Below are 16,907 nucleotides of genomic sequence, written 5' to 3'. Positions count from 1 at the left end.
ATAATAATAATTTGCAGAGTCTTTTCTTTTGCAACCATATACATCTGGGGATGAGCAACAAGAACAGACAATTCGATAAATATGTAAATCTACTCCAAGACTATACAAAGAGCCAACCCGTTTCAGGGGCAGAAACCTTGCCTGACCCCTTCATCAGGGCTTGAGATACTTTATAGGGAACAATGTATGTGGACTAGGTAGAAAAGATATCGATTGATAAATAAGGCATAGCAAAGTGCTGCTACTCTGCAGGTCGTCTGCCTAAAAAAGTCATAAAAACTTTATTGTCCTCCCAGCAAACATAATGTTCCTTGTCATAGCTTGCCAAAAGAGCGCGGAATGGAAGATGCTGATTGGTGTGTATTATGAGCACAGACAGCTCTTTTAGTATGTTGGGTCACTTGGACCTCCGCTTTGTGTCCTGACGCTGACCTCTGAGTTTACTTATGATGTGAAAGGTTTAAAGTAAGTGTAATTGCCCTAAGAAAGCATTAGTGTTATAAGAATTACAGGGATTAGTTTTATGAAGCATATATTACTCCCCAGTAGCTGCAGTCATAAGTCTCCGGCGGCCTTTGTGAGGTTTGCATTTTTTATTTTTTTGTGTGAAATCCCCAAGATTGCATTATACACTTAGAGGAGATTGCTAGTAAGATTTGAGGCTTTCAGACTGATAAATGTAAATGAGTTAATGGAATTCAAGTACAGTATAAAGCACGTTGCAATAGTGTACTGTATAATATGATTACGGTGTTCAAGTAACAATTGTACTGTGATACTGACTGTGCTGTAATTGTATTATTGGAAGATTACACATTAGCAATATAATCACTTCTAATAGGACAACTGTAACAGCAATATTTCTGTGACCTGCCTAGAAATATCCAGTTTTAATAGGAGGGATGTGTATAATTACCTAATTAAAAAAAAAACATTTATAGAGATTGACTTTAGCATATCCTAGCACTATTATGTTTAAATAGATAATCAGTTGTTACTTTGATGCTTTAGCCCAGATGAAAAAAGTGATGAAAAAGTTTGTTGCATTGGAAATATAAAACGTCAATCTACATCTATGTATTTAATCAGTTGATATTATTATTATTTTAATTTTATATTTTTCATTTTAATTATTTTAATGAGTTGGCTTAGAAAATGTATATACAGTAAAACCTTGGACTGCGAGTATAATTCGTTCCAGAAACATGCTTGTAATCCAAAGCACTTGTATATCAAAGCAAATTTCCCCATAAGAAATAATGGAAACTCAAATGATTCGTTCCACAAACATTCATTCATAGGTCCTTCAGTTTATAGTCCATATAAAAAGGATTAGAGCAATGTGACAGGTTGTGTAACCATTAAGGGCCAGATTCACAGAGGAGATACGACGGCGTATCTCCTGTCGTATCTATGCGGCTGATTCATAGAATCAGTTCCGCATAGATAGCCCTAAGATCCGACAGGTGTAATTGACTTACACCGTCGGATCTTAGGATGCAATACTTCGGCCGCCGCTGGGTGGAGTTTGCGTCGTATTCCAGCATCGGGTATGCAAATTAGCAGTTACGGCGATTCACAAAGGTTTTTCTCGTCGTTACGTCGGCGCAAGTCTTTTTTTCCCGTCGCAAAGTTAGGTGTGCTTTAACATGGTGTAAAATGACTCCACCATGTTAAAGTATGCCCGTCGTTCCCGCGTCGCTTTTGAAGTTTTTTTTTTTCCGGCTTAAGTACGTTACGCACGTCGCGATTCACAAACACGTCGGGCCGCCGTAAGTTCGCGCAAAGCACGTCGGGAAAATTGCGAACGGAGCATGCGCAGAACGTCCGGCGCGGGAGCACGCCTAATTTAAATGGTACCCGCCCCATTTGAATTGGGCGGGCTTGCGCCGGACGACTTTATGTTACACCACCGCAAGTTTCCAGGTAAGTGCTTTGAGGATCAGGCACTTACACTGAAAACTTGCGGCGGTGTAACGTAAACAGGTTTTTCGTGAATCTGGCCCAAAATGTCCATCCACAAAAGGAAGTCTCCACAAGGGGATTAGACGCAAAATCCAACAGGAGCTACAGAGTATACAATAGAAGAGCGCCTCTAAGTGTAGCAGGCTGGTTACATTTAATGAAGGTACAACATTTAGCAACTTACATGGTTTATGATTAAAACAGACAAGTATGCAGGCTTCCGGGTAAAGCCGTCCACATAGACCATCCCCCGCACCCAATGCTGTATCTTGGCCTAGGGCCTAGGCCAACAAGGCCCAGGCCTAGGGCAGCACTTTGCAGAGGGGCAGCACGAAAAGAGTCCCCGTGGCTTGCGCTACGCTTTTAGTGTAGCCCCACTCTTGGGGCGGACTGGGCCTGGAGGCAAATCAGTCTAGTGCCCCCATAAAGCGGCCACACTACTGCCAGTATAATAATACTGGCAGGGCCACCATCAGGGGAAGGGATAGCCCATACACATGGAGGAGGCTAAGGCGGCAGACCCCAACCAATGGGTTGTTGTGTAAGCGGGCGGCGTTCCGTAACTGGGGGGGGGGGGCTTTGCGTCGCTTCTAGTTTTGACTGTCCTATCATAACAGTGGACCTCCCACCTAAGTTCTCAGCTAGAGAGAGACAGATGCCATGTCGGGAAGCTAAAAACTGTCAAAAAGTTAGCCGACGGGATCCATAGCAAAACAGGAAGTCAGCGTAAATCCCTGCAAATTAAAGGACTCTACTGCCCCCCAAGGTCCTCAGAACTAGTGTCCCCACTGGAAAATGTCAGGGCAGGTCTTAAATGGGGGTGCGGTCTTGACAGAGAAGGGGTGTGTCATATTTAAATTAGGGGGTGCACGAGTTTCGTCAGGCCTAGGGCAGCACAAAACCTAAATACACCACTGCCCGCACCTCTCACCACTGTCAGTTTGCAATCACGACCAGGAAGACTACCCTGCAGTAGAGCGATCTGAAAGCGAGGTTTAAATCGCTCATGGAGACAACATTAATGGTGGTGCGGTCTATGGACAGCTTATACCCCAAGTGCCTGTATACTTTGGTGTGTCTGTTTTAATCATCAACCATGTGAGTTTCTAAATGTTGTACCTTCATTAAATGTAACCATATTGCTACACTTATGCCCTGTACACATGGAAAAAGTCCAATGGGAGCATTTCATTGGATATTACAACCGTGTGTATTCCCCATCTGACTTTTTCCGTCGGAAATTCCGACGGACATGTTCTCTATTTTTCAGACGGAAAAAAATTATTTCGGAAAATATGTTCGTCTGTATGGGATTCCGACGGGGAAAAAAAACACGCTTGCTCGGAAACAATTTGACACATGCTCGGAAGCATTGAACCTAAATTTTCTAGGCTTGTCGTCACCGCATTCTTGACGGTCGGAATTTGGTGTGACCGTGTGTACGCAAGCCAAGCTTGAGTGGAATTCTGTTGGAAAAACCATCCGATTTTTTTTAATTTTTTTTTTCAACCGAAAATCCATTCGTGTGTACGCGGCATTAGAAGCGCCTCTCTTCTCTTTTATACTCAGTTGTGACATGACGCTACTTGTATATCAAGACACCGCTTATACATCAAGTAAAAATGTAAAAAAAATGTTGCTTGTCTTGCAAAACGCTCTCAAACCAAGTTACTCTCAAACCAAGGTTTTACTGTATTATAAGTCCTTACATTTATTATTAATGATAATAACCTTGCGCTTATTCTTTTTTTTTTTTTCTTTCTTTTTTTCTTTAGGTTCATCGCTAAGAATTTAGCAGATATTTTTAAATTCAATTCTTTATCTTGCCACATGAATTATAATGGCATGCCTACATGACACCCGCACCCCTTCTCCATCCTTTGCCAGCCTACTGATAGATGGACCAATCCGGAGATTTGACACTGATACGCCACCTGGATGCACCCCAGAGCAAGAACTAACCCCCACACAATGTGTTTTGCGTGATATGGTGCGGACAGAAGTGGCTCTTCCCCACGAGGATTCATCCTCTCCTCTTACACACAGTGTTCCTCAAGACCAACAAGAACCCGAGGACAGAGGTGGTGGAGGAGCAGCAGCTGGCCTGGGAGATGAGCGGCCATGTCGGGCTCTTGGGGAGGGACGCATGCAGTGTCAGGCTGGAGTTGGCTTCTTGGGTGGACTGTTTGGCTGTCTGAAGCCAGTTTGGGCAATGATTGGAAAAACCTATACTACGGAACACAAGCACGAAGAAGGTAAGTGGAGAGATGCAAACATGGAGAGGACATTAAAGTGGCTGTAAACCCTTCATTATACTTAGTGACATGACTGGCCTCAAGTGATACACAAAGATGAAACAATTCTCCTTACATACTGTAAGACCCCGTACACACTATTAGAGTTTCTGCAGATCTTCAGATTTTCCAAAACCGTATAATATGAGGTTTAACCTTTAAGCCTCCTACACACAATCAGACTTCCAACCAACTTTTCCGTTGATTTTGGCCCGAAGGGCGTTGGCCGTGAACTTGTTCTGAATACACACGGCACAACATTTTCAGCCAACATTCACCAAACCACATGGTTTTCAGCTCTTTACCGCCACCCTTTGGGCAACTTCTGCTATTGTTGTCTGATGCTTAGCATTGGTTCCGAGCATGCGTGTTTGTACTTTGGATTGCGTACACACGATCCGATAAACCGACGTAACAGATTTATTGCCCAACAGTTGATGAACATGAACAGCCAACTTTTGTTTTCGTTAATTCAGCCAATAATTGTCTGATTATCGGTCGGATTATCAAATACAACACGTCCGTCAGACAATTATGGCCATAAAGTTGGATCGTGTGTACGCTGCTTAATGCCGGCTACACACGACCGTTTTTCATGACGTGAAAAATGCAATTTTTTTAATTGGTCATTAAAAAACGATCGTTTGTAGGCTCCAGAGCATTTTTCTCGACGTGAAAAATGGGCATTAAAAATTTAGAACATTCTCAAATTTTTCTCGTCGTTTTTCATGTCGTGAAAAACGGTCGTGTGTAGGCTTTAACAACGGGAACAAAAAAGTGCATGCTCAGAATAAAGTATGAGATGGGAGCACTCGTTCTAGTAAAACTAGCGTTCGGTATGGAGATAGCACATTCGTCACGCTGTAACGGACTGAAAAGCACAAAGTGCAAATCGTCTCTCACCAAACTTTTACTAACACAAAATCTGCAAAAGCAGCCCAAAGGGTGGCGCCATCTGAATGGAACTTCCCCTTTATAGTGTCGTTGTCCGTGTTGTACGTCACCGCGCTTTGCTCGAGCATTTTTCTTTCACGATCGTGTGTATGCAAGGCAGGCTTGACAAAAATCACGTCGCGACATTAAAAACGGTCGTGTGTACGCAGCATTAGATTTTCAATTTGTATGCAATCAGGCAGGCCCTTGCACTTTATTTATTTTTCATTATTGATATATAGCACATGTTGTTTTTGTCACTGGAGTGTTTATTATATTCAATTTATCACGCCTACCGTTGGGTCATAGTGAGGGTGTCCTAACAGCTAGTCAATCATCCCTCTAGCGCCCTCTTCCACACATATGTTCCATTGCACAATATTTTTCAATATTTTAAACCAGAGGAGCAGCTTGGCACTTAAGTAGTTAACATTGATTCACACCGTGAAATTGGTATTAATTATTTAATTTTGGCGCGGAAACACACCCCACTCACAGGCCCTTGCACTACATGGTTTTGGTAAATCTGAAGACAGAAATCTGAGGAAAATCTACTAGTGTGTATGGGGCTTAAGTTATGCTTGTTTACCTGCAGCCCTCTTTTCTCTACATCTTTTCATAGTGCTAAAATATAAAGCTTGTCTGAGAGTTCAGAAAAAAGGGGGTAGAGAGCTGAAGTTACAGCGAGGAGACCTCTGAGGCCCCGTACACACGACAGAGGAACTCGACGTGCTTGGCACGTCGAGTTCCTCGTCGAGTTTTGGGATGAAGCCGCCGAGGAGCTCGGCGGGCCGCCTTCTCCCATAGAACAACGAGAAAATAGAGAACATGTTCTCTATTTTCTCGTCGAGCTCCTCGGCGGCTCCATCGAGCCAAAACTGTACAGACGACAGAGTTTCTCGGCAGAATCCGGGTTTTGACCGAGTTTCTCGGTGATTTCTGCCGAGAAACTCTGTCGTGTGTACGGGGCCTGAGAGCTGATTGGAAGGAAGGGACACACCCTGCCTCTTCAGAGCTTACAAGGAACAGAGCTGAGGCTGTCAATCAGCAGCAGATCCCTCCCCTGTTACCTTTATTCTCTTGGTGTCAGGAAAACTTGACAGACAGGAACGAAGCAGCAGACAGAAATGACACTTAGCGCTTTTAATTGAGACAAGCACACACTATAGAGGGATATGCTTTGTTCATATTTCATGTCTGAGGTTTACAGCCACTTTAAAAGTGTATTTTGCCTAAAAAGAAATGGTGCAATGAAGGCTGATTGACAAAATACTGTATAGGGATTCTGACTGTCAATCTATCTTCTGTATGTCTCCTAACGGACTAGTTACCTAAGAAGAGCATGAATGTGGTTACCCATGCAACCTGAACAAAGTACAAGATCTTCCCTGAAATTGGTCTCCTTGGACCTATTGTGTGACAAGTAAAATAAGTCTTTGTGTTTTTTTTCACACTTTTTTTCTATAAACCTATCCTTTTATGTTATCTGCTTTCATATATATGTCGTGTCATTATATATGAAGAAGCTAGTGTAGTCTGATCAGTTTTTCTAGTTGTTAAATGTTTCTCTTAATTGAGAAAGTCGGTAAAATAGTATCTTATATACTGCTGTGACCCAGAAAAGGGAGATGTAACATTTCATTACATTCTCTTGGTGTTCTCTAAATTGCTTCATTGTAGGTCACAAATGTTCTTTCCCGCAAATACTAAATAGGGATCAAAATGACAGACCGGCTTAGAAGAATGCATCACTGCACTCTGTCCTCTAATGATTGCAGTGTCAGGCTTATTAAAGGAGTTGTAAACCCTCAAGGTCCGCCAGACCGTTTTCACCGTACATGTCTGCCCGGGGATTTCTGTATGGTGGCTGTACTCATCATCATACAGAAATCCACGCGTAAACAATACGCGGGGCGTGTCCGCGCCGTCGCCGCGACGATGACGCGGCGACGTGGGCGGCCCTGCCAGTTCAATGCTTCCACGCATGCGTCAAAGTCATTCGACGCATGCGAGGGATGGCGGGCGCTCGGACATGTACGGTAGGTCTGTACAGACGACCGAACATGTCAGAGCGGGCAGGATTTCAGCGGGCTGTTTTAAAACAAGTCCAGAAATATTTGCCCGCTGGAAAAAGGCCCGGCAGGCAAATATACGCTGGAATCCTGTCCGGTCGGGCCTACACACGACCGAACATGTCTGCTGAAACTGGTCCGCGGACCAGTTTCAGCAGACATGTTCGGTCGTGTGTACGGGGCCTTATACTTACCTCCACTTTGCAGTTCGTTTTGCACAGAGTGGCCCCGATCCACGTCTTCTGGGGTCCCTCGGCTGCTGTCTCTGGTCCTCCCCGCAAGTACTGAACACAGTCATGCCAGAGCGCTCGCATGGTGGTGAGTAATTGCGGGCGCGCTCCTGTGATACAGCGAGCGGTCATAGCCGCTCACTGTATCACTCGGCCCCGCCTCTCGGCGCGTCACGTCACTGGATGTGATTGACGGCAGCGCCAGCCAATGGCTGCGCTGCTCTCAATCCATCTGCTCTAGCCAATCAGGCTAGAGGCTGAGGATCTCGGGACCAAGCGCGGGACTTTCCAAGCGTCAGGTAAGTATAACGGGGGCTCAGGGGGGCATCAGATGTTTTTTCACCTTAAAGTGGAGGTTCCATCAAAAATATAACTTTGCTTTATATTGTAGCTTAGACCTGAAAAATAAAAAATGTTTTACTCACCTCGAAATGCCTGTTGCTATGCGGTCCCACGAAATCTGCCTTCCTATTCACCTCGGATCCCTCGGCTCCCAGGATGCCGTGCGCTTCCCCTGTGTCCCCCGGCTTGTTGATGTTTATGGGTTGCCGTCACAACGGCGTGCACTTTCGCCGCCGCTCATTGTGATGGCAACCCATGTGTTTGACGGCGCGGCGCTGCAGGTCTATTGCGGACGCACGAGAATGGGGCGGGACGCGCGGCCCTTTCAACTAGTCATCCCCAGTATTCCTGGAAGTAATTGCTTGTGGGCTTCACAATGCCCACAAGCAAAATGAGAACGTTCAAGAGGCAAAGATCCTTTACGATAACTCGGCGGGACGTTTTAAAATAGTAAGTGACACCATAGAGACGTATAGAAAGAGAGATGAAAGCAGATATTTTTAAAATTTGAAAAATGTAATGGGAACCCCGCTTTAATGCATAGATTGCATTAAGGTGAATTTTTTTTTTACTTTACAACTCCTTTAAGGTAAAAAAAACCTTCTGTAGTGCAGCAGCCCCCCAGATCTCCCCTTTTACTTACCTGAACCTGATCGTTCCAGCATCGAGGACGAACCCAGCAGCTTCAGCCGCTGTCTTGAGTCCTCATTGGATAGATTGATAGCCATTGGCTCCCACTGCTGTCAATCAAATCCAGTGACACGGGAGCCAGGGGACGCAGCAGCAGGACTCGGGATCGCACCCACACAGGTCTCCATGGGGGCAATTGCCAAGGAGGAGGAGCCAGGAACGCCGCTTGGGGGACCCCAGAAAAGGAGGATCAGGGCCACTCTGTGCAGAACCCTTGTACAGAGCAGGTAAATATGACATGTTTGTTATTTAAAAAAAAAAAAACTTTAATCTCTGCACCCCAAGTTCATCCTTAAAATGTTGTAGCGTAAGTAGAACTTAATGGTTTTCTTCTTTCTCCTAGGAGGGTAACATCCTGAGTTAGGGATAGCTTATCCACTGGTGGAACAAGACATAAATAACAGAGATATCCAGGAATCCACTCACTCCTGTTTCTCAGCTTTTTTTCACACTGCACACTAGCCTTAGATGGTGCTCTCCCCATAATTTCTGTAGTGGCCTTCCCCCATTGCCCACTTTACATTGTCTGACAACTATCCACACAACAGCTTGATCTTGTCCATGTTGATTGTTCACCATGATCTCTATCCTTTAGCCCTGGTTCACACTGGTGCGTTTTGACATGAGATTTGACTTGTCAAATCGGCGGCATTTGCCGGCAATGGCACCTTCCCAATCGGTGCGACGGCGCATCTGCGGCGCTGCACCGATTTCAAAAAGTAGTTTCTGTACTACTTTTTGCGATTTCGTGCCGCGATTTACATTGACATCTGTGCAGAAACCTGCACAGATGTCTCTGGGCCATATTCTGAGTATAGTTACGACGGAGTTTCTCAGGATACTCCGTCGTATCTCTCTTTCTTGGCCCGCGTATCTATGCGAGTGATTCTTAGAATCATTTTCGCATAGATACGCTTAAGATCCGACATGTGTAAGTCACTTACACTGTCGGATCTTAAATGTAATTACCCAGCCGGCCGCTAGGTGGCGTTTACGTTCAGGACTCATTTGTTTATGCAAATGAGCCTGATACGCCGATTCCCGAACGAATTTGCGTCGCGTAACCGTCGCTAACGTCGTTTGCGTAAGCGTAAGGTTACCCCTGCTATATGAGGGGTAACCTTACGCCAGTCCCACGTACGCCATGTTAAGTATGGCGTCGGGTCCGCGTCGTCTTTTCCCGTCGGGTACGTCGTTTCCCTAAGTCGTTCTTGAATACGACTTTACGTCAATGACGCACACGTCGGCGTCATTGACGTTTTACGCCGAGAACTGGAGCATGCGCACTGGGCTATTTTAAGCCCGGCGCATGCGCAGTTCGTTCGAATCGGGGGCGCGCTTAATTTAAATACAAGCCGTCCCCTTGGATTTACGCGGGGATACGCCGGGCCAATTACACTACCCCGCCCCAAACTACGGAGCAAGTGTTTGGGGAATACAGCACTTGCTCTTGTAGGTTGGGGCGGCGTAGTGTAAATGGCTTACGCGCCGCCCGCCTAAAATGTACAAGAATATGGCCCTCTGTAATTGCGGCCGAAATCGGGACTGACAAGCGGTAAAACTCATTTTTTTTTGGATAGAGTGGAGAGAGATTGCAACCCCTGTCAGGATTTTATTGCTGCCCTGTTAGGGAGGTTCATCCTCTCTATTTATCCTGTTTACTGTTATCAGTGAAAGAAAATCCCACATTGTCACCAGAACAGGAACAGAAAGGAAATCTTCCTATGGCGACACTAGTTCTGGTAAAGATAGGGACACCGAAGGATTCCATCACTTTGGAGAGATTTCCCCTTGCTTCCTGTTTTGGTTAAAGGACCGAGTGTCAAGGGAAATCTCGTCCGTGGGATACAGATGGAAAAAAAGAAACTGACAGGGGTTATAACCCTCCCTTACTCTATCCAAAATGAAAAATAAAGTTTAAGCTTTAGTTCCACTATAATGCGAAACCCTGTAGCTACCCTTTGTTTCCAGGCATTCAGAGCTCTCTGTTTTCCATAGTACTGTCCTTTCTGTGCAATAGACACCATACCTGTTGTCCCCAGACTACCATAGTGGATATTGAGTATCAAACACATATAAAGTGTTCTCCTACAAAAATGTGCAAGAATCCCTTTTCTGCCAGAGCATTTCCCTTACTGTAGATTGTTGCGGAAATACAGCTATGCCCATTTGTTGTTCTGCCTTGTTTTCCTTGTCTGACTGTGTCTGCATTACAGGTGATTATAAATCCTAAATCCCTGTTTCCATTGCCTCCATTCAATGATCAGCTGCTGTTCTTCCTTCCTTTTTCCAAACATGATCCCTTACACCCTGTTTCTTTCCTGCCGTGACCAGCTGCTGCTCTCCCTTTCCTGGCAATAATCAATTCCTGCTCTGCCTTCATCCCCATCTGTGCCACAAACAGCATCTGTTTTGTTTTCTTCCCCCACCAGTGCTGCAAACAGGCTCCATTGCACTTTACTTCCTTGCCTTGACCATAATCGCCTACCATTGTGCCCCATGCTAAGCTCCCTCTCTGCCTACCCTCCTATGAGACCTATGCCTACCCTCCAAATGGTTCTATGCCCTCCTTCCTAGTAGACCTATGCCTACCCTCCAAGTGGTTCTATGCTCTCCCTCCTAGGAGACCTATGCCTACCCTCCAAGTGGTTCTATGCCCTCCCTCCTAGGAGACCTATGCCTACCCTCCTAGTGGTTTTATGCCCCCCCCCCTCCTAGGAGACCTATGCCTACCCTCCAAGTGGTTTTATGCCTACCCTCCTAGTGGTTCTATGCCCTCCCTCCTAGGAGACCTGTGCCTACCCTCCTAGTGGTTCTATGCCCTCCCTCCTAGGAGACCTATGCCTACCCTCCAAGTGGTTCTATGCCCTCCCTCCTAGGAGACCTATGCCTACCCTCCAAGTGGTTCTATGCCCTCCCTCCTAGGAGACCTATGCCTATCTTCCAAGTGGTCCACATGCAGCTGCTGCTTGTCCTCTTTCTGTCTCAGCCCGACCAGCTTCTTCTCTGTTTTCTGAATCCCTTGCCCATGATACCTCTTAGGCCTCGTACACACAACCGAGTTTCTCGGCAAAAACCAGCAAGAAACTTGCTGTTTTTTTTTTGCCGAGGAAACCGGTCGTGTGTACACTTTTCGACGAGGAAACTGTCCAGGATCTCGTCGAGCCAAAAAGAGAGCATGTCTTATTTTTCCTCGACGGCAATGGAGAAATTTGGCTCGGCGAGATCCTCGACAGCCTAACAAGGAACTCGACGAGCAAAACGATGTGTTTCGCCCGTCGAGTTTCTCGGTCGTGTGTACGAGGCCTCACACTGCTTTCCTCTTTTCTGATCTATGACCATCTTGCAGTGTCTCCCCTGTCTCCCCAGTCTACAGTTGGTCTGCTTTGCCTCCTCCAAGCCATGCTCATCCGCCCCACCACCACCACCCCTTCACCCATCCTCTGCCATAAGATCAGCCCTTACATGGTATCATCTTTCTCCCCCCAATTATTGTGCCCTCTTCAATCCATGGTTTCTCATTCCAGGTCAACAGGTTCTTGCTCTCCCTATATTCCTTTCTTAGCAAAAATAATAATTTCTCCCCCCCCCCCCCCTTATTTACCCACTGTGATCAACTTTTCGCTACACTCTCCTTCCTCTTCAGTGTCCAAACCCATGGTCAACTACCATTCTGTCGTCTCTTTCTTTACACATGGTCGACAATCATCAGCTCTCTAGCCTGCTCTTTCATTCACCCCGATCACCCACTGATCCACCTTCTCACACTGCCTTATGATAAGGTCATTCTGCACTCATTGACTGTACATATCAGCCACAAGTTGACCAAATTATACATTTTGCAGTTAAAATATTTAAAAAAATGTTTTTACTGTCTGCATATTGAGGTGTTATTAATGACTATGCCTAAAAACAATTCGACCAAAATGAACATGTTCCTAAACGGAAACAAGCATTGTAAGAAAGCACACCAGTCTAGTGCATTACCGTAAGACTCTTTAATGAATAAAATAAATGCCAATGAGTCTTATGCCGCGTACACACGATCATTTTTCGGGAAATGAAAAAAACTACGTTTTTCGGCATGTAGAAAAAACGTATCTTTTTCCAACTTTATCATTAAAACGGCGTTGCCCACACACTATCGTTTAAAAAAAATGCTCTAGCAAAGCGTGGTGACGTACAGCGTGATGAATGTGCTTTCTCCATTACGAATGGTAGTTTTACCAGAACGAGCGCTCCCGTCTCATAACTTGCTTCTGAGCATGAGCGGGTTTTTAACGTTGTTTTAGCCCACACACGTTCATTTTTTACAACCCGAAAAACTACATCATTTAAAACGTCATTAAAAAATGCAGCATGTTCAAAATTTTTTTTATCGTTTTTCAGAACCCGAAAAATTATGTGAAGCCCACACACGATCATTTTAAATAATATTTTTTAAAAACTTAGGGCCAGATTCAGAAAGAAGTTACGCTGGCGTATCTATTGATACGCTGCGTAACTTCTAGGATGCTCCGGCGTATCGTTTTTCTGTATTCAGAAAACAAGATACGCCGGAATTTTGCTAGGATCCGACTGGCGTAAGTCTCTTACGCCGTCGTATCTTAGTTGCATATTTACGCTGGCCGCAAGGTGGCGCTTCCATCGATTTACGAATATGCAAATTAGGTAGTTACGCCGATTCAGAAACATACGTCCGCCCGGCGCATTTCTTTATGTTGTTTACGTTAGGCTTTTTCCGGTGTAAAGTTACCCCTGCTATATGAGGCGTATCCTATGTTAAGTATGGACATCGGGCCAGCATCTAATTTTCAGTCGATTACATCGTTTGCGTAAGTTGTTCGCGAATAGGGCTGTGCGTAATTTACGTTCACGTCGAAAGCATTGGCTTTTTGCGGGTTAATTTGGAGCATGCGCACTGGGCTACGTTCACAGACGGCGCATGCGCCGTTAGTCAAAAACGGCAATTACGTGGGGTCAGCCTTTATTACCATACAACACGCCCACTACATGGATAATTTGAATTCTGCGGACCACATACGATACGCCGCCTTAACTTAGGGCGCAGGTTCTTTCTGAATACAGAACCTGCCTCACTAAGTTACGGCGGCGTAGCGTATCTGAGATACGCTACGCCCGCACAAATTTACGCTGGGCTATTTGAATCCGGCCCTTCGTTTTTTTCATGCCGAAAAATGATCACGGTAATGTATTAGGCTGGTGCGCTTTCTTCCAACGCTTGTTTTGTAGTACCGGTTCTCCCCAAATTGAAGAAGGCAACTAAGACGATCCAGTGTAAGATGTTGAGGTAGTACTTATATACTATACTGACAATATTGAAGAGGCGCCTGCCCTGAGCTTTTGTGTGGACTATTTTGTCTTGAGGGCCTTTTTTACCTGTAGTTCTGGGTATGTTCATAAAAGGACTCACATTTGATAGTTTATTTGTGTGATATAGCCAGAGAAGCCCTCTTGTTGCTTCCTCTCAAGTGTTTCTTCTTGTACTACCCAGGTCAGCACCAGTATTTGCTATATCATATATTTGAGAAAATGCAGCACTTATGCATGTCATCAGTAAGCAGAGCTCAAATGTGAACATAGTGGTTCCTAGAAATAAAAAAAACATATAGTGTTCATCTATAACTGCTTTGTGTTTCTGTATTTTTGTTTTTGTTCCGTGAAGGCTCTTGGGAAGTGCCATTTGAAGAGATTCAGGACCTACAGTGGGTAGGCAGTGGCGCTCAGGGAGCCGTCTTCCTGGGGAAGTTTCATGGCGATGAAGTGGCTGTGAAGAAAGTCAGAGATATAAAAGAAACCGATATCAAACATCTTCGGAAACTGAAGCACCCCAATATCATCACCTTCAAGTGAGCAAAAAAAAAACCTATATAACAATTCAAAAACAATTCAGAGATCAAATCAATGTGTTGTATTATAGCCTCTGAAAACCATATTATTGTCGCACCATCTCAACTCCATCACATTCGGAATAAAAAAATAATAACTAAAAGCTTCTTGACATGAGGAACCTTTCTACTTTTGTATACTAAATTTGTTAAGCATGGGATGTGGCAAACTAGAAAAACAGACCAAGTAAATATATTCACACTGTACATACAGGAGGATATTTAACCACTTCATTACTGGGCACTTAAACCCCCTTCGTGCCCAGACCAATTTTCAGCTTTCAGCACTGACGCATTTTGAATGACAATTGCGCGGTCATACAACACTGTACCCAAATTATATTTTTATCATTTTTTTCCCACAAATAGAGCTTTCTTTTGGTGGTATTTGATCACCTCTGCGATTTTTATTTTTTGCGCTATAAACATAAAAAAACTGAAAATTTTGAAAAAAAAACACAATATTTTTTACTTTTTGTTATAATAATATCCCATTTTTTTTTTTTAAATATATAAATTTCCCTCGGTTTAGAGCGATACCTATTCTTCTACATATTTTTGTTGAACAAAATCGCAACAAGCGTATATTGATTGGTTTGCGCAAAAGTTATAGCGCCTACAAAATAGGGGATAGATTTATGATTTTTTTTTTTTACTAGTAATGGCGGCGATCTGCGATTTTTTTTTTTTTGTCAGGCCTGCGATATTGCGGCGGACGTATCAGACACTTTTGACACAATTTTGGGACCATTCACATTTATACAGCGATCAGTGCTATAAAAATGCACTAATTACTGTATAAATGTGACTGGCAGTGTAGGGGTTAACACTAGGTGGTGAGGAAGGGGTTAAATGTATTCCCTGGGTGTGTTCTTACTGTGTGGGGGGAGGGGACTGACTGGGGGAGGTGACCGATGCTGTGTCCCTATGTACAAGGGACACAGCATCGGTCTCCTCTCTCCCTGACTGGACGTGGAGCTCTGTGTTTACACACAGAGCTCCACGTCCCTGCTGCGTCACCGACGATCGCGGGTGTCTGGCGGCCTCCAGGCACACGCATCGGCTCCCGAGCGATGCGCCGGGCACGTTGTTTCCCTGCTGCGTGCCCCCAACGGCGCGCACGGGGAATGACAACAATAGGACGTCCAAAGATGTCCACTTGGCACTTGAGAGCCGCGCTGTGGACGTCTTTCGTCCATAGCGCGGATCCCAAGTGGTTAAAGGGGTTGTAAAGGTTCATTTTTTTTTTCTAAATAGGTTCCTTTAAGCTAGTGCATTGTTGGTTCACTTACCTTTTCCTTCGATTTCCCTTCTAAATGTATTTCTCACTTCCTGTTCCTCCTCAGTAAGCTTGCCCCCATCATCCAAGCCCTTCTGGCTGGGGGTTAGCCAGTGTGCTCGCCCCCTTCCTTGGGACTACATCCCTGCAGGGAGACGCTGTTGTAGTCCCAAGGGAGGGGGCGAGCATGCTGACTAACCTCCAGCCAGAACGGCTCAGATGATGGGGGCAAGCTTACTGAGGAGGAACAGGAAGTGAGAAATTCAGACAAAGAAAAAAACATTTAGAAGGGAAATCGGAGGAAAAGGTAAGTGAACCAACAATGCACTAGCTTAAAGGAACCTATTTTGGAAAAATAAAACGAACATTTACAGCCCCTTTAAAGCATAAGTTCACTCTACTCCTAGATTAATATCGTTAATGGAGCCCAAATATAAATATCATGGGTTACCTTTGCTGTAGATGTAATTTGAGGCAGCGTGGTCTGTAGTGAAAAAGCTTTATGTTTTTCTGTGAGCAAACTACTCCTGTCCATCATTAGAAAGGAGGCCTACTTTGCATTCTACTGAATGATTTATCTCCCAAGAGCAGCTTCTGTATAGCAAAGCAAGATGCAAACACAGAGTCAGGAGGCTGCAGGTCATGATGCTTTAAACATGTTGGCCTTTTTCATAAGCTTCAGAGACAAGCGTTAATCCATAATTTATACTAAAAATGAAGTTATACTTTAATTCCAAGGACTTTGAGAAATATTCCCTTGGACTAAAACATTGCCTTGTAGTGGAAAAATAAACTAAATTGATTGGAATTCCATAGTTTAGTTGATTTGATTATTCTCTAATTTATTCAGATGAAGAGCGACTCACCGAAAATAAATTTCTTTGCTCTGGGTGGAAGGGGACGAGGTGTGCTCCCCATGCTTGGTCTTAACTGCTGGTTTGTACCTTAGGGTTGAGATAACACACCATACCTAGCCCAGCGGTAATAGGCCTGATACCCCGTACACACGATCGTAAATTCCGACAACAAAAGTCTGATGTGAGCTTTTGCTGTCAGAATTTCTGCCAACAAAAGATTGAGAGCTGGTTCTCACATTTTTAGACGGAAAAAATTCCTATCGAAAAAAATCCGATCATCTGTAGCAATTTCAACGCGCAAAATTCTGGCGCATGCTCAGAAACAATTCAACGCAT

General features: G+C 44.5%; 1 protein-coding gene across 2 annotated transcripts in view; it reads left to right on the top strand.

Moving 5' to 3' along the window:
• MAP3K12 (mitogen-activated protein kinase kinase kinase 12) overlaps positions 1 to 16,907 on the top strand; it is a 203,706-nt gene that overhangs the window by 108,243 nt on the left and 78,556 nt on the right. For both annotated transcript variants that reach the window (XM_040340709.1, XM_040340710.1), the window contains exons 2-3: positions 3,741 to 4,220; positions 14,213 to 14,396. In XM_040340709.1, the coding sequence (XP_040196643.1) occupies positions 3,806 to 4,220; positions 14,213 to 14,396 (599 nt within the window). In that variant the 5' untranslated portion in view covers positions 3,741 to 3,805. The remainder of the gene's footprint in view (positions 1 to 3,740; positions 4,221 to 14,212; positions 14,397 to 16,907) is intronic.

The sequence above is a fragment of the Rana temporaria genome, chromosome 2, assembly GCF_905171775.1.
Source record: "Rana temporaria chromosome 2, aRanTem1.1, whole genome shotgun sequence".
NCBI lineage: Eukaryota > Metazoa > Chordata > Amphibia > Anura > Ranidae > Rana > Rana temporaria.
The sequence above is the reverse complement of the archived record's forward strand: the minus strand, read 5'-3'. Positions and strand labels throughout refer to the sequence as shown.